This window comes from Condylura cristata, unplaced genomic scaffold, assembly GCF_000260355.1.
Source record: "Condylura cristata isolate star-nosed mole 26May11 unplaced genomic scaffold, ConCri1.0 scaffold00011, whole genome shotgun sequence".
Taxonomy (NCBI): domain Eukaryota; kingdom Metazoa; phylum Chordata; class Mammalia; order Eulipotyphla; family Talpidae; genus Condylura; species Condylura cristata.
The window spans coordinates 33,164,021-33,185,553 of NW_004567112.1; the positions used below are offsets into that span (position 1 = coordinate 33,164,021).

The 21,533-nt window shown below is 48.1% G+C and overlaps 1 protein-coding gene across 2 annotated transcripts in view; it reads left to right on the top strand.

Annotated features, from left to right (window-relative positions):
* The window catches only part of POLR3A (polymerase (RNA) III (DNA directed) polypeptide A, 155kDa), a 42,720-nt gene extending 21,881 nt beyond the window's left edge, over positions 1 to 20,839 (top strand). For both annotated transcript variants that reach the window (XM_004680708.2, XM_012723725.1), the window contains exons 16-31: positions 125 to 297; positions 1,838 to 1,949; positions 3,323 to 3,441; positions 5,038 to 5,175; positions 7,139 to 7,309; positions 8,162 to 8,275; positions 12,174 to 12,260; positions 12,348 to 12,430; positions 12,890 to 13,060; positions 14,033 to 14,126; positions 14,312 to 14,404; positions 15,668 to 15,832; positions 16,666 to 16,830; positions 17,082 to 17,213; positions 18,490 to 18,622; positions 20,661 to 20,839. In XM_004680708.2, coding sequence (XP_004680765.1) covers positions 125 to 297; positions 1,838 to 1,949; positions 3,323 to 3,441; positions 5,038 to 5,175; positions 7,139 to 7,309; positions 8,162 to 8,275; positions 12,174 to 12,260; positions 12,348 to 12,430; positions 12,890 to 13,060; positions 14,033 to 14,126; positions 14,312 to 14,404; positions 15,668 to 15,832; positions 16,666 to 16,830; positions 17,082 to 17,213; positions 18,490 to 18,622; positions 20,661 to 20,809 — 2,099 coding nt within the window. In that variant the 3' untranslated portion in view covers positions 20,810 to 20,839. The remainder of the gene's footprint in view (positions 1 to 124; positions 298 to 1,837; positions 1,950 to 3,322; positions 3,442 to 5,037; positions 5,176 to 7,138; positions 7,310 to 8,161; positions 8,276 to 12,173; positions 12,261 to 12,347; positions 12,431 to 12,889; positions 13,061 to 14,032; positions 14,127 to 14,311; positions 14,405 to 15,667; positions 15,833 to 16,665; positions 16,831 to 17,081; positions 17,214 to 18,489; positions 18,623 to 20,660) is intronic.
* The last annotated feature ends 694 nt before the right edge of the window (positions 20,840 to 21,533 follow it).

Consider the following 21,533-nt stretch of genomic DNA (forward strand, 5'->3'; position numbering starts at 1 on the left):
GTGAGATTTTATTAATTGAACTCCGACAAACTCTCTGACATCATAAACTTGTTTCCATGTAGTATCTTTATTAACTAACATCCATGGTTCTCTCTTCCTGCACTATCTCCCCACCATTCTACAGCTAACCGTGGCTTCTCCATCGGGATTGGTGATGTCACGCCCGGTCAAGGACTGCTGAAAGCCAAGAATGAGCTGCTGAATGCTGGTTACAAGAAGTGTGATGAGTATATTGAAGCCCTCAACACGGGCAAGCTGCAGCAGCAGCCTGGCTGCACTGCAGAGGAGACCCTGGAGGTGAGTCTGACTCAGACTGTGCTATGAGCCTGACACCACGTAGCTGAGTGGAGCAGGGGCTGGCTGTGTGTGTGCGCCCATCTGCCAATCTTCTGGTTAGATCCTTTACATCTCTTCCAGCTTTCACATTCTAAGTGGTAAAATCACAGCCACCCGTTCATCTGGCCACATGGGGCTGCTCTTGTTCCATTGTCATGCTTGAGCTCCTGTAACTGGTACTGACGAGCTTCTGCCCTTTCTGTTTCCAGCAATCTTTGAGTCAAGACTGGGACCACTGTTCTTTGCATGGATAGTCTCTGAAAGAAACTTAATAGAGAAGAGGATAAGTCACATCTAATAGTTCCATACCAGTGCCTGCACGTTGCACCCCACACTCCACATGATGATAGGTCAGCACAGACTTGACAGAACATGTCAGAATCAGAATCACCATGGGCCTCCTGGGGCTGTACATCTTTAAAACAGCCCTGGTACCGGACTGACCCCACCAGGCTTTTGCCTGCCTCCCTTCTGCCTTCCTATAGTCTGTGGCTCAGGGCTTTAACTCTCCTAAGCATGGGATGGAGGCTCTTGAGCAGTAAGACATTTTCTAGTGAAGTGAACTTTTAAAGCCATTGTGTGAGCTATTTATCATTAACTCATTTTTAATCTCACCAATTTCTTTTTTTTTTTAAGATATATTTATTTATTCATACAAAACTGGGGTACAAGCCAGAAGTGCAGGGGTGGTGAGAGGCTTCTCCAGAGACAGAGCGGGGAGCAGAACAGGCAGATCGACGAAGTACACTGCTGAGGGGAGCAGCGGGCGGGTCAGGAGAGGTCTGCCGCGCCATGTGGATCACCTCCTGGCCGGGGATCAAACTCGCACTGAAGCGGCAGCGGCCAGCTTGCAGTACTGCATCCTAACCCATTGCACCACCAGGGAGGGTCCTAATCTCACCACTTCTTAAAGAAGAAAGAGAAATGGACAATTCTCATTGAGTAAATTACTTTAAGCCTCAGCAGCACTTGCTTTTAATGGAACTTTAACTCTTAACTGATTCAGTATCCCAAGTTGGGACGTGCAGAGCAGCAATCAGATGAGTTCATGGACTAGAATGCTCCTGTTGAGTCACCTTATCGCACACTTACTTGTGGGAAATCAAATATGTGCATAGCAAGAAAAAATAGACACATTTTATAAATAGTACAAGTAGTTCTCCTTTGCCTACTGCGTAGTACTTTATATGCTAATTTAGACAAGTGTGTATGTGTACACAATAGCACAGACCCAGATTTATTGGTGTACTGAGTCCACAGAGCCCCTATATGCAGTTTGCTTTATTGGCCACTTAAAAACTTCAGGATTTTGCTACCTACACTCTTGATTTTAGAAGCTTGTGGAAAGTGCGAGGCTTTATAAGTAAGGCTGAAACCTTTATCCCGTGGATATCTGACATCTTATATCTTTTTCAAATTTCCTTGAATGTCAGATTGCACATTTATCACAGTCAGAACCTGTGAGGCAGCTCCGCCACCCAACTCTCCCTTCCCCCCACAGGCTTTGATCCTGAAGGAGCTTTCTGTGATCCGAGATCATGCTGGTAGCGCCTGCCTCCGGGAGCTGGATAAGAGCAACAGCCCCCTCACCATGGCACTGTGTGGCTCCAAAGGTGAGTGCAGCCTGGCCCCTGCTGTCACCTGTTCTCCACATGCTGGCTTTGTTCCAGAAATGTAAGATCATAACTTCAAGCACCCTTTCAGCTATGAAGGCGTATCTTTTTAAGCCACATATGTAGAAAGAAACTCAACTATTTGCATTTGATAAAGTGTAACTCCTTGGAAGGACTTGGTGATGATGTGTGTGGATTTCTGAGTTTAATGGTGCTTTGAGCAAACTTGAGTCTTAGTTAAAAAAAAAAAACTGAAGATTTTTTAAATAATTAGTTAAGTGGCAAAATGCTTTAATTTCACAGTTACTCAGCAACTAGAAGTATTAGGTTTCATAATACTGCACTCAAATTCAAAACCTGTCTTCTCCCATTTCAGGTTTGTTTGGTTGGTTGGTGGTTTTTTGTTTGTTTGTTTGGCTGCCTTTCACCCCTTCATTCTGTTTCCTGCCCCCACTATATATCCCACAGTTTTCCTATTTCTGTTTCTCTCTACTCTTTCATCACTTTGGAATTTCTCCCCCACCTCTTTCTATGTCTAAATCATAATGTTCACCAACATTCCAACCTTCTTGAACCTTCCAACCTTCTTGGCTACGGTCCCTTCTTGAAGACTTCCTGGAAGTATTTGCTCTAGTCCCCTCATAGGTCTTTGCCTCCAATCACCTGTATGTAATCCTTGCTCTACCTCTCTTTTTTAAAAAAAGATCTGTTTTGACCCTCCCTGGTGGCATAACAAGTTAGGACACAGCACTACAAGCTAGCAGCAACTGCTTTCATGCAAGTTCGATCCCCGCCCCAGGGGTGACCCACATGGCACAGCAGACCTCTCCTGTCTCTCCCACTAGTCCCCTCAGCAGTGTACTTCATTGATCTGCTTACTCAGCTCCCCACTCTGTCTCTGGTGAACTCTGTCACCACACCTACACCTCTGGCCTGTACCCCAATTCTGTATGCATAAATAAATAGATCTTTATTTTAAAAGATTTGTTTTTATTTATGCATATAAGAACTAGGCAGAGGTGTGGGGGCTGAGAGGATTCACCAGAGACGAGTAGGTAGCAGAACAAGCATATCTCTCCTGCTGCACTATGACTGTTAGCTCCCTGACTGGGGATTGAGCTCATGCCACAGTGGCTGGCAATAGCTTAATAGCACTGAGACTTTAAGCCCTGCATCATCAGGGAGGCTCGCTCTACCTTTCCTATAGTACCAATAGCTCTGTCCTGCATTATTGTGGTTCTGTCTTCTATTCCTAGACTACAAATGTGTTTGAGCACAAGGGGTGTGCTATGTTGTTATCATGCAGATCTGTTTGCACTTCAGTTAATGTTCTTTTGCTAAATGAATGTTACATTTCTGACCTGTTTCCCCAGGTTCCTTCATTAACATATCACAGATGATTGCCTGTGTGGGACAGCAAGCCATCAGTGGCTCTCGAGTGCCAGATGGCTTTGAAAACAGGTCCTTGCCTCACTTTGAAAAACACTCAAAGGTAAGCAGTAGGAAATCAGGCAGAACTTTGAAGGGTGAGCATCAGCAGTGCAGAAGCGAGTAATTGAAGCTCTGGCTGCTAACCAAGCCACGCCTGGAGGTGCTGTCTGAGGGAGGTGCTGCTTGAGGTTGGTCCCTCTTGAATACAGACTGGCCGGCCGAAGGAATCTTGTTAAACTCAGGCCTGTAAAACTTGGACCAGTGCCCTCTTGTATATTTTCTCTCCAGGAAGAAGAATTTCAGGTTCCCATCCAACTTACCTGAAGTAATGAAAATATGTGTATCTGCATTCAGAAATACACATGCATTCAGAGTGTTTGCTTATTTGAAGACACGTGCATACAAATAAGGATTTTCAAACAGGGACAGTATCAGCCACGCTAAACCAGGAAATTCCAGGTTCTCTGGAATGCTCAGCCTCTGTTCTTAAATGACTCGTAGTTTCCACTGGCTCTCTTGGTTTGTATACTGGTGAGACAGAGCCCAGAAGACAGACAAATAGTTTTGAGTTTTTATTCTGGGATCCAGGAGCAGACAACTAGGAAATCAAATAGTTAAAGAACTAAAGGGTAGATTTGATCACTCAGTATGTCTGGATTTGGAGTGGGTGGTGACTCCCATTAGCCCAGGTATTCCAACTACTCCCACCCTGTGGACTGTAGGGTCTCTTTCCATGGTGATAGAACTGCTGTACTGAGAACATGTAGGTATTCTCTGTACCAGATGGCCCCCAGCACCATTCAGGTGCTCAGCCCAAGGTCAGACGGCCAAGTGCTCACTGGACTGGCACCTGCCTGTGCCTGTCAGACGTGACCACTTGAGAGGAGAGGCCGGGGCATTCTCACTGCTCAGGCCCTGAGCCAGTCTAGACTCAGGATAGTTGTGCTTTCCTAGAAAAGCCTAGGGATGCACTAGCTGCCCCTTCTATGAAAGAGGAAAGCAAAGAGATTGCCCTTGTTTATCTAGATTTTCCTCTAAGGAACTCAGACCTATCTAGATCCAGAACCACTTGGCCATTTCCTATAGTGGTGTTTTATTTAGATACATTTTATGTATCATAATATTCACCCTCTGAGAGTATACAGGTAGGTCACTTGGTATAGTCACAGAGGTTTTCTAGCCACTGCTGTAATCTAATTTTAGAACTTTTTCAGTGTCCCAAAATGAAACCTCATAAACATTAGCAATACTAGTTCTATTCGGAGGTGAGCAGGTCTGGCCCACAGGAAGAATGTCTTGAAGAGAGGCACTTCCCAGGAAAGGGGCGGCTGCTGCAGTCTGCAGTGTGCCCTTTATGGCCTTGACAGCTGGCCTGCTCCTGGGATCACCCGGGCTTCAGTTCCCCTCCTCTGGGCTATTTGTCTGCCTCTGGCACCAGTGCCAGACTTGGCTGGGACCTCACCCTCCATGTCTCTGCAGAGGATGGTTTGTGCCAAATTACCTTTCCAAAAGGGGAAAGGGCATGTAAAGCTTATCAATTCCTGAGAGGAGTTGGTTGGCCAGGTATTTGTGCTCTACGGGTGGGACATTTTCTGATTTGAATAGGTTTTGGAATTACAAATCTTGAACTTTTTTTTTTCTTTCTACCTCCTTTTAGCTCCCTGCTGCCAAAGGCTTTGTGGCTAATAGCTTTTACTCTGGTTTGACACCAACCGAATTTTTCTTCCACACAATGGCCGGCCGGGAAGGTCTCGTGGACACAGCTGTAAAGACCGCTGAAACAGGATACATGCAGGTAACATGCTAACTACAGACAATTAGCAATGAAGCGGGACAAGGCACTGCAGATTTTGACCACCACATAATTATGTAATTTGTACATGAGCTAGAATTTATCCAGTCTCGCTCCTTAATAGGAGAAATTCAGAAATGTAGGTGCCCTAGAATCAAACAACAAGAAAAGGTAATAAGTGATCAAGACCTAGCCGTACGACACCTAAGCTCTCTGCTAAAGATATGAAAGCGACATCGGGGACATCTTGAGCCTCACTGAGCCTCTGTTTCCTAACCCTGACAGGATGATCCTGTTCCTAACACTGACAGGATGATCCCAGAAGGGATGATTATTTTGAGAATTCTGATTATTATGAGAATTATTTTGAGAATTCTGATTATTTTGAGAATTCTGCTTCTATTTATGTAACTGATTAGTAACATCCTAACTGATTTTAAGAACCTATTTTAATGCCTGGAGGAGGATGTGGGCACTTAGAGGGTGCCTCTGTCACCACTCTGCATAGTTCTAAGATGATCATCTCGGGCCTGCCATAAAAGGACCCCTAAGTCAGAGAAGTAAAAGCACACCCCTGTTTTGTACTTCCCTAAGATCAAAAGAAAAAGGGCTTCTTTTCAGTCACTAAATTTCTTTTCTACTATGGACCCCATTAATGGGGCCTCCCTGGTGGCCTAAGGTTAAGTCTCCACGCTGTCACCACTATAGCCTGAATTCGACCCCCCTGCCAAGGGGCTGACCTACATATGGTGCAGCAGACCTCTCCTGTCTCATCTACTGCTCTCCTTAGCAGTGTATTTCAGTAAAATCCACCTGTCCGCTCCCCAGTTTGTCTCTGGTGAATCGTCTTACCCCTGAATCTCTGGCCTACACCCCCATTCTACTTCATAAGAAAAAAAAATAGTTTTTATCTACTTAAGATACCAGCTAAGGTTAACACTCCAGGTTGCTGAGCCATGAACTTTATGTGACTTTGTCCCCTCACTGCTACAGTAGATCCCAGTGTGAGACAGTGGCCCTTTGCCAGCTGGGAGGTCAGCATTGATAAACCAGGAGTGAATGGGTGGGCCAGCACCAGGAGGGTTGATGAGGGTGGCTTTGGACTTGAGTCAGCAGACGCCTATTTCCATAATTTTGCTGTCATTATTAGCATCTTGCTTTTAATGGGATATGGCCCTTCAGTTTTGGCGCTTGGCTGCGTTATTGTCCAAAACCCAGAAGACTGAAATGTTTTTGTCACTCTTGCCAAAATGTCTTTGGACTTTATTCTTTGGCTTTACCTTTTTGAAGTAGATCGTATGACTTTGCCAACCAGTGTATTAACCTAGAACAAATTAGTTCTGCCATCAGGGATTGTTGTTTGGAGGTTGCCTGGAGGAAGATTTCTTTGTCCTTAAATTTGCTGAGCCCACACCACATTGCTGGCTGGTGTGTTTTGCTGGTGGATGGTTCTCTAAGCAGATTTGAGCAATGGCTGCTGCCTGCTGCTTCAGACACAATACTGTCGCTGTTCTCTGTTCTTTCCCCTCTGTCCCAAAGAGGCCTGCACCTGACCCTCTGTAACTCGTATTGAAGTCCACAGGGGCCCTGGATTAAGTAGTGTTTAGAAATGCAAAGCTATTGCATTAATTTATACCTTAGGGAGAAAGAGGGGGAAGGTAAAACAGCCTAGGAAAACAGTGTTTGCAGAGCCCTTTGAGGGCAATGGGGTTTTCATTACATGTATTCTAAGACATCGAAATGTCGGAGGCGGCAGCATATTCTACATCCCACTGCACAGACTAGTGAGGCATTTTTGGGCTTGTTCCTGGAACCTGGGGACTCATTTGAAGGGACACATAATGAAATGTTTCTGTGTGATTAACGTGCATATAACCTTGAAGCTTGGAGTTGCAAATCTCATCCTCTGTGCACGTGACTAGTCTTCTCACTGCAACTGGGTTTTTGTTTCCATCTTTTCCTTTAGCGGAGGCTTGTGAAGTCCCTTGAAGATCTTTGCTCACAGTATGATTTGACAGTCCGAAGCTCAACAGGTGATATTATCCAGTTCATTTATGGAGGAGATGGCTTAGATCCTGCAGCTATGGAGGGGAAAGATGAGCCTTTGGAGTTTAAAAGGGTTCTGGACAACATCAAAGTAAGATTCAGCCTTATGTCGTGGTTAGAGTGTTCTCGTGGATGTTTCTTTAGACGGGGGATAGCATTTGTACTGACATGCACAGTGAATGCTGCAGCCATACCTGTCGTATCTGGCATTTTCTTTTTGTGTTGCTCTGCATGATTTTCTCACATACTGAAAGTTTCACAGTTGAGTAATTAGCAAATACTCAAATAATCACATGCCAGTAGGTGACGACTGGTTTCTCTCTGTGTCTAGTACAGTGTCACAGAGGCCAGTGTTTGTAGTTGTAAGTGTTGAGAAGCCTGCACATTTCATGTGCTTGTGCCTGGGTATGATTTAGACCATTTTAGGATGGAGTTTCACCATACTGATCTGACTTTAAATGTGGGTGCTTTTGACCCAGCTGTTCTACTTACCAGAATTTGCTTACAGAACTGATCTGAATATGCCAGGAATGCTTTCCCAGCATTGTCACAGCGGCGGCGAGCCATCTGTGGAGGATCGGGCACCTACGCACCCATACGTTGGATAACGTGCTGTCTCTAAAACTTTGGGGAATCCCATGAGCTTGGGGTTGTGGGAGTATGTTCACTCTTGATTTTGGGGTATTATATTTTTAACACAAATTGGCGGTTAGGTGAAAGCTGGTGAATAATGGAGTAGTAAACCCCCTCAGTAGCTCAGAAGTCTATGTGAGGCGGTATATCCGTTGATCCTACTTTCGCCTTTATGTTAAAGGTCGAGTTTAGACATTGTTTAGAAAGAAATGACATCCCAGGTTACTAAAAGCTCGCTCTGCGGAAGGTCATTTACTGCTGCCCCCGTCTGTCTCCTCCCCCATCACTCTGTCTCTCTTTCATACTCGAGGCAGTCTTCCCATGTCAGAGCGAGCCTGCCCTCAGTAGGAATGAGCTCATCCTGACTACAGAGTCCATCATGAAGAAAAGTGAATTCCTGTGCTGCCAGGACAGCTTCCTGCAGGTGAGCACGGGCTCTCCACGGTGCCGTCACGTCTGGGCCTGCCCGCCATCAGACACTGTCTGCCAAGCTCCGGCTGGTGACCTTTGTAAACCGGAGGCGGGAGGGTCTAAGTGTCTTTTAGTCTAAAAATTCGAAAATGGCTTCAGCAGAATCTCGCCAGCCAACATGAAGTATTTATCTCATGCCTGTCTTAGTTTATGTGTTTTTCACACGAATTTCCCTGTTTAAAGAAAAAACGATTTAGTGGCTAAACTGATTTTTTCTTAAACCTATTCCTGTCAACATTCTCTGATCGATTTCCTTATCTTGTGTGCCAGCTCTCCCCTTAACCATTCTGAGTGCCAGTAGATTTTATTAGTTGTTGTAGTGTTTGAATAGCGTTTATTTTAAATTACTCTTCCTCTAACCGTAGTGTGGATCAGAAGCCCACTGAGCTGGCCTCCTCCCCCTTTCCTTCCTGGGAGCTGTTACTTTGCGGGTTGTTTAGTTTCTTTTTGTTTTAATAATTTCACTGACCTGCTCAAGCAACTCCTTCCTGATTGTAACCATAGTTAGGATCAAAAGCAAGGGGTTACAGAAATCAGTGATTGCTTTCCTTTCTGTGCTGATCGGTCATCAGAAGAGTCCAAGATGAACAGGAATATCCCTTCAGTATGCCGAAGGTGAAAAGTGTTTTAGCGTAAGGACGTTCTTCACTTCTTAAGTTCTGAGAGGCGACAAAAAGACTTCCAGATTTGAATATCTTTAATCTAAAACCAAGAGTATGGCTAAGTCTGTGCCTTTGTTTTTGCCAGGGATTGTTCTCTTTTTTTTTTTTTGAAGAAGTTATAGTTATGATTTATACATCACTATGTTATTTGTTTTTCTACTTATTCTGCAAGACCTTAATTGAGACAGGTTATAAGTAATATAATCAGGCAATGTGCTGAGCAGACTGTGAAGACTGAGCACAAAAGCTCTCTGCCAGCGCCACAGCCTGCACATTGCTGTCCCGTCCTGGCAGATAGGGCTTCCCCACTCACCACCTTGAACTGGTTCCCTCCTTGTCTCTGACAGGGTTTAATGGGTGGCACTGTTTTACAGTGACCACTTATTCGGCCCTTGAGTTATTTCACACACCCTGCAGGTCTCAGGGCCACCAAGATAACTGAATGTGTTCTTGTCTCTGCATCACCTACAGTCTAATAGACAGGATTGTTGAGAGGGTCCGAGATCTACCAACCAGACGAGATTTGCTTGGACCCCTGAGCTGTTCTCTGGCCATAGCCTGAGCCAGTGCTGAGGCCACTGAGGCAGCCCCAGGAAGATGTTAAGCCTTGGCCTGCCATGCTGCCCCTGCTTACAGACATGCTGTAGAGTGAGTGTGAGGTCTAACTGCCAGTTAATGGTGCCATTAGCTGCCTGCTGACTGCCATGTAGCAGTGTTCACGGCTTGGTTCAGCTGGATTCCTAGTAGCTTATTTCAGTTTTCATTTCCACAAAGTCCACTTTTTTGTAGAACCTATTTTACAGAGTATCTGCTCTGACCTGTGTGAGGAAAGTCGGCTAAGCCACCGGAAGCACGTCATGTGGGTGGCAGCTGAAAGCTCACATTTCCAGTGCATACACTGAGGATTGGCTTTAGGTGTGTGCCCTTTTACTCCGTGTGGGCAAAGTTCCTCACAGATGAGAACGCCCTGGATTTGCTCAGCCTTAGGCCCTCTCTCTGGTTTCCCTTTGCTGACAGGTGGGGCAGCCTTAAACACCAGGGATCAGGGCAGGGGGCTTTCAGTCACAACTACAAATAGGCACAGCATGGAAATCAAAGGTGTGAAAGGGGCTCTTTACGTGGAATGATACAGCGGGAAAATGAAGTGGCAGCGGGGATTAATGCCTTTGAATATTCCCACTGTTAAGTACTCCTGTGCCACTGCCCTTGACAATTCTGGTTTCTACCTCTGACTGACAGTAACTCACTATCTGAAAATGTGGTTCCAGTCATGTAATTAATAAGTGAGCCTGGAAAGTTTCTCTTTAGAAAGAGCCTCTTGGGAATTTGCATATTCTTATAAATTAATAAAAGTCTTTTCTGTATAGAACAAGGGTTGATGTCCCCTGTGTGACTCCACACTTTTCCAGTAAGGAGAGCTGGCCAACAAGGGCATTATGAGAAAGCAGAGTTCAGCCAGGGTATGGTGGACGGACGGACACACACACACACAGTCCTTCGGACACACACACACACACACACACACACACAGTCCTTCAGTCACCATTATGAGAAAGCAGAGTTCAGCCAAGGTATGGTGGACGGACGGACACACACACACACACACACACACACACACACACACACACAGTCCTTCAGTCACCTAGATCCCTAGGGGACAGAATAACATTCTCCATGGGCAAAGATGACATTAGAGAAACCCCTGCCCCAAGAGTGGATTGGAGAAAGCACCAACTTTCTGGAAAGGCCTCATGCCTTAATCAAGCTCCTGGCCTCTTTCAGCCCCTCGGTACCCCCGCTTTAGGGCGATGGGGCTATGCCATATCCCCTCACAGGGAGGGCTCACCAAGCTGGGCCACAGCTGATGGGCAAGGTCCATGAGTCATGAAGTATATAAACACAAGATGCTGGAGCTTCATGAGAACATGAAGTTTTAGTGTTTCCAGAAAAGACAGTAACTAGAAGGTATTCCATATTATGAGAAGCTGAAGAGGTTTGTTTTTGCAAAGTGAATATGGAACTGGACTAAAGTTAAACTCTCGATGGGTTATAGGATTTTATTTTTGCAAAAGTGAGCTTCTTTTTCATTTGGCCTTAAAAACATGCATTTCAGGGGGCCCTCCCTGGTGGTGCAAGGTGTTAAAGTACAGCTCTGTGAAGCTCTCCTTAGCCACCGTAGCAAGAGTTCAGTCCCCTCCAAGGGAGCTGACCCACATGTCACAGCAGCTCTCTCCTATCTCACACGTTGTTTCCCCTCAGCAGTGTATTTCAGCCAGTCTTCCTGTTCTGCTTCCCACTCTGTCTCTGGTGAATCCTCTCACCCCCCACCTCCACACTTCTGGCCTGTACCCCAGTTCTTGTATGCATAAATAAATCTTTAGGGAGGCCCTCCCTGGTGGCACAGCAGGTTAAAGCACTGCACTGAGAATCTAAAACCACTTCCGCATGAGTTCGATTCCCGCCTGTCCCGGAGGTGACCACATGGTGAGGCAGACCTCTCCTGACCCGCCCGCTGCTCCCCTCAGCAGTGTTCAGCCAGTCTTCCTGTTCTGCTTCCCACTCTGTCTCTGGTGAATCCTCTCCCCGTCCCAGCACCTCTGACGTATACCCCAGTTCTGTATACGTAAATAAAATATATCTTTAAGGAGGAAAAAAAAAAAAAAACATGACTTCCAGACAGTCAGTAGACATGTCCTGCTATGTGATACACACCGAAGTCAACCTGGGCAGGGCATGCATATCCTTGAGGCCTAGCAGCCTGCCTGGTGTTGAGAAACAGCATGCAGTCAGTGTTTCCCTGGAAATGAGGGCAGACCAAAGCATGTGTTTGATAATGTGTATTGTGTCTTTGAAGTGACAGGTTAGCTTGTAGTGTTCAAAGTGATTATAAGCATCAGAAGAAGCCCTCAAAAATTAACCTAGAGACTGAAAATACCAATGGTGGGGTGACGCTTGTTGCAGGAGCACTGTTGGAATAAGAAGGCCTTAGAAGCACCCTGTGTCAGGGCGTGGGTGTGCTGCTGTGTGCCTTAGGAAAACACTAGGAATTAGAACCTGGATCCACATTGTGTTCTTTACACCTTTAGCTGTCCCTGAAGATGACACACTGCTCATGTTGCTTGAAGTTTGTGAAACAAATCACGCCATCCATAGAAACATATAACTGATGTGTGCTGTGTGATCTTGCAGGAAATAAAAAATTTCACCAAGGGGGTTTCTGAGAAGATCAAGAAAACCAGAGATAAATATGGCATCAACGATAACGGCACAACAGAGGTAACGGCCTCCCCAGACGTGACCCAACAACTGGCTGTTTTCAGGTGCTGCCTGCTCCAGCTCTGCTCTTGGCTTTTGTTCTTCCAGCCCCGTGTGCTGTACCAGTTGGACCGGATCACCCCCACCCAAATAGAAAAGTTTCTGGAAACCTGTAGGGACAAGTACATGAGGTAGGGATGCTAATTGTCTCAGACTGCCAGGCAGTCACGTGGGTCTCTCATAGCCTGCCAGCTTGCTCAGACACACAACCTTGCACTGGCACCTCTTGAGGCTGCCAGGGTTTGAGTGGGTTCTGTCACCTTATCTAGGAATGCCAGTGGGCAGGTAGGCTGGATGTGCTAAGATGTGGAAATAATTACAAAGAAATGTCTCAGTGTCTTCTTCCCCACGGAGAAACTAACCAGTAGATTTGACAAGCACCAGCTGCCGGGGCACCACGGGACTCTTTGTTAGCAGGGCACTCAGATCTTCTGAGGTGAGGTTCGAGCCATCATTCCACCCTGGCCACAAGCCTGGCTTGTGGCCGCCTCTGTCCCGATGGCATCTCTGTGTTGTTCATTGAAGGGAGATCATCACAAACCTCTCCCCAGCAGTTTTGCTGGTCGTTTCACTCCATCACTTCCTTCCAGGGCACAGATGGAGCCAGGTTCTGCGGTGGGCGCGCTCTGTGCCCAGAGCATTGGGGAGCCAGGCACCCAGATGACCCTGAAAACTTTCCACTTCGCGGGCGTGGCCTCCATGAACATCACCCTGGGTGTGCCCCGCATCAAGGAGATCATCAATGCCTCCAAGGCCATCAGGTGCTCCGCCTCCCTTCCCGCCGGTCCCGCACTGGCTGTCAGACTTCCTGAGAGGCAGCCATTCTCCTTGGCATGTGTGCGCACGATCCTGCTGGGCAGCATGTCGCTTTCTGGGTGGCATGCCTGGGTTGGTTATGTTGCGGTTTAAAAATGACCCACTTGAGAAAAAAATATCTTGAAACTGGGTAAAAAGTGAGACATTGGTTCTTTATGGCCACAATCCAATGAAAGAGAGAAATCAAAATGACTGGGAAAGTCGGAGCAGCATGTCAGCATAGATTTCTCCTTTTGGAAATCATTATTCTCAACCTGTGAGATGTGTCTGCCTCTCGGGCTGTGGTCATTTTCTGTGACCATCCCAGGTGATTTCATGGTAGGATTTTCAGGTGATCTGAGAATCAAAAAGCTAGACATACATGACAGTTCATTTCATGGCATGACGGTTCTCCTATGGTCTGAAGCAAACAAAATGACAGCAGATAGTAATTAGCAAAAGCTGCGCTGAGTGCAGGAACAGCACTCTGCAGGCACGCAGGATGGCAGGAGCTCTGTCTGCTCAGGTCTTCCCCAGGCGTGCATTGGCGGAGCGCCGTCTCGGACAGCAAGGGCAGTGCTGACAGTGACTGCGGGAGCAGAGGTGTTCTGGAGACGCCGTCACAGGGACGGGGAAGGGAGTGAAGGAAACTAGCAATACCAAGGCATTGGTTGGGACCAGAGAGAAGTAGGTTCACCTTGTAAGGAAGAATTATCTGAGTCACTCATTCACTGATGAGTGTATTGCCCTGTGAGCTCCAAATATATTAAATTTTAATGAGAATGTGTGTGAAGCCCTCCAGGGCGTGCCTGATGGTAAATGCTGATTAAATTGCAGTGGCTTTCCACACTACAATTTAATAACCGAATCTAACAAAGCAGTGGGCTTCAGACTGGCTTGTTCATTGCGTTGTGACTGCTTTCCTTGGCTTCTCATAGTACTCCAATCATCACTGCACAGTTAGACAAGGATGACGATGCAGATTACGCTCGCCTTGTGAAAGGGAGGATCGAGAAAACCCTCTTGGGAGAGGTAAGAAACAAAACGCCCCTTGACAAGAAAACCAGATGAGACGTGTTGCAAGCAAGGGTCTAAACCCACTGCAGTGGATTTTCCAGTCTGTGTGTCCATACTATATGCCTTAAAAAAAAAAATAAGCAGTGCATGCTCTTAGGGAAGAGGAAAGCGATTAACATTCTGATCTTTTGACACCCCAGATTTCAGAGTACATTGAAGAAGTGTTTCTTCCTGATGATTGCTTTATTCTCGTCAAGCTCTCCCTGGAACGGATTAGACTTCTGAGACTGGAAGTGAGTCACGTAATTAAATGTGTAGAGGAAGTCATCCTCTGTTAGTCCCAAGATAGGCGCTGATAAACTAGGGCAAGAGCAAAGTGAGCGCAGGAAGCACCAGGGAGGCTTTGCGTGGTTTCTCTTCAGTGTCACCTGCTGTCCCTTCCTTTCAGACCTGACAGCTGACATTTCTGCAGGCCACAGTACTGTTCCTGTGAAATCATATTACGATAATTGTCTCTCTGTCAGTCTCCCCAGTATTTGAAAAGACCACAGGGCCCTGTGTCTTACTTGTCTGGACCCCAGCACCAGCCTGATTGGGTCAGTAAATGTTTTAAGATGGGTGGGTAACAGGTTTCTTCAACTGACATTTAGTTCTGGGTAACAATTGAAAGATTATTAGCTTTTCTCATGGACAGACTGAGGTGGGGGTGCAGACTGACTAATTTTCTGGCACCTTCTCTTGCTCACAGATAGTTAAAATCTATTCTAGCCTCAAAGCATTCTGTCAGATCACATGTTGTCCATACGACAGTTGATGCCAAAATTCAGCAACCAGTTCTCTCAGCTGGGGATTTCTCTAGCCTGCCCTGCAGCTAACTCTTTCACTAGGACTTAGTTGAGTGGGGAAGAGAGCGTGCCAGCGTGTGGTGAGCATTGTGGCAGAGGGAGGCCTCGCTGACACTTGTCAGTTGTTTACTAGTCTCCGACCTCACAGCCTGCACAGGTGCCACAAACTCAACCTGCATTTTCAGTGGGACAAAAACTGGTTCCTGGGAGGGACAGCCTAGGAATAAAGTCTACTCTTTATTAATAAAGCACGTTACATAAACAAATAGACAGTCTATCTTTGGCATTAAAATTTCATGGTGGGGAAGACTCCCTGGTGACCTAGATGTTAAGTCTCAGCTCTATCAAGCGTTAACTGCCATGGCCTGAGTTTGAGCCCTGGGCAGAGACTAATCCACATGGCACAGCAGACCTCTCCTGTTTCACCTACTGCTCCCCTCAGCAGTGTGTTTCAGGAAATCTGCCTATTCTGTTCCCTGCTCTGTTTTTGGTGAAGCCTTTTACTCCCTGCCCCTCTGGCCTACACCCCAGTTCTTCAATGCAAAAAAAGGAAAAAAAGAAAAATTCATGGTGGGAGAGAGATTAGCAAAAAAATTACAAGGAAGAATTCTTAGAGGGGCACTGATTGAAAAAAGACCAAGAGACAGTCGAGTGAAGGCCTCCAAACTTGTGAGTGATGTCCTGGCTGCACGGCCGCCGCGGCCCTTGCAGGTGAATGCGGAAACGGTGCGGTACTCCATCTGCATGTCCAAGCTGCGAGTGAAGCCTGGTGATGTGGCCGTCCACGGCGAAGCTGTGGTGTGTGTCACTCCCAGAGAGAACAGCAAGAGCTCCATGTACTACGTGCTGCAGTTTCTGAAGGAGGATCTCCCCAAGGTAAGACATAGGTCGTTGCTTCAGGGCCCCTGCCCAGAGCCAGGGGATTTGAGAAGGTAGCCATTGAGGTGTCAGGGAATTCAGGGGTCTTCAGCACTGCTGAGGATGAGGGCGACACCCAGTTTCTTCGCTGTGTCTTTTCCACATCTGTAAGGAATCAGTCAAGTTTTTCCTTCTTAACACAGCTATGTCAGTTCTGCCTGTGAGTCTTCTCTGTCCTCAAAAACCTGTGGTAGAAAGGGGTGCATAGCACCTAAACCCAAGAACCACTGTTTCTAGTAGCAGTGGTTTAAACAGAGGTGCTGACAGCACTCGGATCTCGTCGCCTTTGGGGAGCTGTGGCTGTGCTCCTGAAAGTGAATTTGGAGATTCCACACCCCTGGTGAGCAGTGCCAGAGTCTGCAGCTATTCATGCCCAAGATGGGCCCTTCTCCAACAGACACTTGGTGGGAGGCGGCAGGAGCACCCAGAGCCTGACTGTACACTAACCCTGCCCTCTCTGCTCCCTGAGGTGCTTGTTCTGAGCCTGATAGCTAACACTGCCCAGGTGTCCACTTCTGGAAGAGGGCATGGCACTTGCTGTGAACCCATAGGGCAGAAAAGGGAGAATGAGGCACAGTCCCCTGAAATTCTGCCATTCTCCCTGATCCCCAGATACCTATCACAAAGGCACTTTCAGGTTCGCTATGTTACTGATCATCACCGCTGAGAAGTGGGGAGGATCAGGTAACAAATCCAGGGCGTTCCAGGTTCTCACAGTGGTTTCTGAGGCTATTGGTTGTCTAGGGCTGCCGGCCCCACAAGGTCTCGAGTCTTCTGTGTCTTGAGTCCAGGTGGTGGTGCAAGGCATCCCAGAGGTGTCCAGAGCGGTCATCCACATCGATGAGCAAAGTGGGAAGGAGAAGTACAAGCTCCTGGTGGAAGGTGATAACCTGCGGGCTGTCATGGCCACCCACGGTGTGAAGGGGACCCGCACCACTTCTAATAACACATACGAGGTACGGCTCCAGCCATAGTCACCCTGCAGGCCCCCAGCTCCTTCAGGGACTCTTATAGGCCCGCTCCTAGTTGCGGGCTCCCTCCTAAGGTCCTGCTGCCTGCTCTGGGCCTGATGGTTAACACTGCCCAGGAGTCCACTTCTAGAAGCGGGCATGGCACTTGCTATGAGCCCACAGGGCAGAGGACGCTCGTAGTGGAGCTGCAGGAGCACCTGGAGGTGGCTGCTTCCTCTCATTCTGACTCTGTGTAGGTGGAGAAAACTCTGGGCATTGAAGCTGCCCGTACAACTATCATCAACGAAATCCAGTACACGATGGTCAACCACGGCATGAGTATTGACAGGAGGCACGTGATGCTGCTTTCAGACCTGATGACCTACAAGGTTCGTGGGAGGGTCCCTTTCTGCTGAGCATCCCAAATCTCCTGAAATGAAGCTGTCAGGCTTCTAGAGCAAGCGCGTAACTGTGGTGACCATGTTGGGAAAAGATGTCACCATCTCCCAAAACCAAAGCATGGTTGTCAGACTGGGTCTTCTTGCAACCTGTGGGGCAAGGTTGAGCATGGTTTTTGTTCTTACAAATTTTATCCTAAAGTGGCGAACAGAAACCTCAGGTTTTGGTTTCACTTAGGATAAAGGGTTTTATTTCCTGTTAAAGCTAGTCATCACACTTCTGTGGCCACTTCTAGGTGAAGGTGAAATTCATAAGCTATGAAGCAGGAGGTTACTGGGACAGGGAGACTGAGCTTCATTGGTTGGTTTTGTTGAGTCTTTGTTTTGGTCTTTTCCCAAAAAAGACTCGAGCAGCCTCAAAAGGCAGCTGATTTTCATGAAGCCTCTTTACACAAGTCTGTGCTGCTTTATGGGAGGTTTAGAAACTAGGCAGAGGGCCCTCCCTGGTGGCACAGTGGGTTAGGATGTAGCACTGCAGGTGAGTCACAGCCGCTTCAGTGTGAGTTCGATTCCAGCCCCAGGAGGTGACCCACATGGCACAGCAGACCTCTCCTGGCCTGCTCGGTGCTCCCCTCAAAAGTGTACTTCATCAGTCAGCCTGTTCTGCTCCCTACTCTGCCTCTAGTGAATCTTCTCACCGCCCCTGCACCTCTGGCCTGTACCCCAATTCTGTATGCATAAATAATCGTTAAAAAAAAAATCCCTCCTTAAGACTTTTAAGTTACTTGAGATTTTGAGCCGTAATAAACAGCCTCAGAAGTCCCCTCTTTTTTTAAAGACTTATTTAAATCTCAGGAGAAGTCTGTCTCACCATGTGGGTCACCTCTGGGGCGGGGATCAAACTCACACTGAACAGGCTGTGGCCAGCTTGCAGTGCTGTGTCCTAGCCTATTGCGCCACCAGGAATGGCCCAGAGCCCTCTCTATTTTAAAGTCAGGGTCGGTGTCTCCAGCCTAAATCTCCAGCCCCCTCCTCTGTTCCAAGAACCCCCACGAGTGAGCACAGGCTCCAGTTGTCAGTGGCCTCAGTGGGACACAGAAGGGACCAGCGACTGTTGGGCGCCTGTGTCAGGCAGCTGTGTCAGGCAGCTGCGACTCACACAGCTACTGGTTGGCTTCTCTTACTCTGTGGAAGGAGCAGTGGGTGTGGTCTTTGAATCTTCAGAAGTGGGGCTTGAGTACCACTCCCCTGCTCTCCCCTGATGCAGGGTGAAGTCCTGGGCATCACAAGGTTTGGCCTGGCCAAGATGAAGGAGAGTGTGCTGATGCTGGCGTCCTTCGAGAAGACAGCGGACCACCTCTTTGACGCTGCCTACTTCGGGCAGAAGGACTCCGTGTGTGGTAGGTTTCATGTTTCCAGGGGCGTCACTGCTCAGACAGTAGCTAGGCCTTGGGAGGCAAAAGATGGTGTAAGCAGAGCTTTTGTTTTTTTTGAGATTAGGTCAGAGATTATAGAACAAGTATTGATTCATCGTTGACCTCAGAGCTGGACTCTGGCATCCTGTGTTGCCCATATCTGTCAAAACACTTCCGTCAGTACACTTTTTACCCCACAAAGAAAAGATGGACATTGAGGTGTAGGCATTTGCCTAGCCCTCAACGTTGTAGTCAGCTGCACTGCCCCTCCATGCTCTGTGGGGCCAGGCTGACAGGACAGGGCAACCCCACAGGGTCCTGCTGGCCTGACTCCTGAAAAGGCAGCCTTTGCACCTGCTTCACCCCACTGTCCTGGAACCTTGGGTGGAGGTGTCTCAGAATATCTATGAGGAGAGTGTACTAAACCCTCCAGGACGTAAGAAGGCCAAGGGCACTAACGCACCCACAAGTCTGGTTGCAGGGTCTTGCCCTGCACTGACTTCATCCCTCCGTCACACAGCACGTCACTGACGGGTCCTGCTGCGAGGGAGAGGAGCGGACCTGTCACCACAGCAGTGCCTGCACCCTCCTGCTTGTCCCTGAGCCCTATGCCAGTGCCTGCTTTCCTCACCTTTCTCATGCCGAGACAAGCCCTTGTGACCTAGGCAGGAGTCCATGAGAGACTGGGGCCTGGAGGCTAGGTAGCCTGCCCAAGGCCCTCTTGTCAGGCACAAGCAGGGATCCAAACCCTGTCTCTGGACACCACCAAAGTGCTGCTTCCTCTGTCATGACCTATCTCACCCTTTGGAGAGGGCGGTGAGGCACAGGCTGGGCCCTGCTCTCCTAGATGAGTGGAGGGAATTTCTGCACCTGGGGGAAAGGGATCTGCCAGAGAAATGGGGCCTAGTGAGAGTATGTATACACCTTGTATTTTTTCCTATGCTGAGCTCTCTATCCTTTCAGAAGGGATAGAGGTTGCAGATGGAGGGACAGAAAAATTAGATGGCTCTCTAAGATAACGAAGATGGAAACAGGTGCAATGATTGGGGCAGGAGAAGGCCAGGGCAAGAATGAGAGCAAATCTTCATGATGGGCACCAAGACCCTGTGCCCCAACCCTGCCATGGGCCTGCAGGCCCTGGGCCTCCAGCAGCTGTCTGCCCTGCTGCCTCTCTCCGCCACGGATCCCTCTGGGGCCTGGCATGGCCACTCCATCCTCTCCTGGTCCTTTACACGTGGTGACTCAGTGTCAATCCTCATCATGTATTAGTAGTCTGGTTTTTTGCCTCTCTGGTTCCCCTTTAGCACAAAGCCCAGAACAGCAGAATGCACTGACTCGTAGAACCAAAGCCTGATGTAATGCTCACGTTAGCGTGCTGGGAAGCTGAAATGGAGCTTAGGGAAAGCATCACCCCACCTTGCTCCTGTCACTTCACAGGAGACCTGCCTTCGGAGTGTTTCTGTCAGCCTATGGGCACCAAGACCCAGATGCCAAGAAGCCTGACGCAGGCCCAGCCCCTGAACATAGCAAACAGTTTCCACAACTCCCTGAGGGAGATTGGCATCTGCCAACTATCCTGTTGTTTGCATTGCTTCTAGGGCCTATGTTAAGGAAAGGCCCAGGTGGCAAACATGGGGTTTCCTGCACATCCTTCAATAGCGTTGCTGTGTAAATTCAGACACTTACCCTTGCTGTATGAAAGATGGGGCCACTGGCTGAGAAAGGAAAGGACTGCTGTGCTTCCTCAGTCTCCAGCCAGCAGGGGGACTGTGAGCAGGCAATGCCCTTTCCCCCAGGTGCAGAAATTCCTTCCACTCGCTTAGGAGAACAGGGCCCAGCCTGTGCTTCACCGCGCTCTCCAAGGAACTAGAGGGCCAGGGAGTACCTAGCCACATTCGATCAGCTGGTGTAGTCGAGCTGGAACTCAAATCTCAGTTTTCTGACTCCTGAGGCAGTCATTTTTCATCCTACAAATCCACCTGTGTGCTGAAAAGCTCTCTAATCTCCTTTCTGTTGGTTTCAGGGGTGTCGGAATGCATCATCATGGGGATCCCCATGAATATTGGGACTGGGCTCTTCAAGCTGCTCCACAAGGCCGACAGGGACCCAAGTCCTCCCAAGAGGCCCCTGATCTTCGACTCAAACGAATTCCACATTCCTCTTGTCACATAGTCCAGGGACGTAGGGAACCACGCCTGACCTCGGCCCCTTGTCCTGTGTCGAAAGGGGCTCAAGACCAGCAGCTGACCCGGAGAGGTTTTGCTCTCTACGCACAGGGCCTGACTTCCCCATGGTGTCAGCAGCCAGGAAAGGTCCCCGGCTCACCCGATTCCACCCACCTGGCAGCCCTCACCACACCACAGCACTTGGTTGGGACAATTACAGATTTCTCTGATGGTTTGAAACCTAACTAATCCACAGCCAGCTCAACACCTCCTGCCTGTCTCACCTCCCAGCCAGGCATCTCAGCTAATCCTCACCTAATCTGTTTGTCCATCAGCAGCCCAGCATGTTGCACCAAACCAGGAGCCATGTCCGGGCCCCAGGACCAGTGCACAGTCCTGCTTTTTCCATTCCTCCGTCGTGCTGGGATCTCTAATCATGACATACTCATGTAAATATTGTTACTAATAATTTATTTGTTCTGTTTGAAGAATTTGGGGTTTTGTCATTATTTTGTGGGCCAAAGGAAACCTATGTTGAAAGTGTCACTGAAAAAACTGGTTAAGGGAAAGGGGCCATCTAGAATCTATCACTGAGCTGCAACTGTCAGGAGTCCCAACCTGCTCCAAAATGTCTTTTACAAATGCCTCTGGCCACTCTGTTATTTTCTTTTACCCCAGCCCCTGGTGACAAGGGTCTGACCCCTTCATCGTGGCCTGCAGGCACCTTGCCA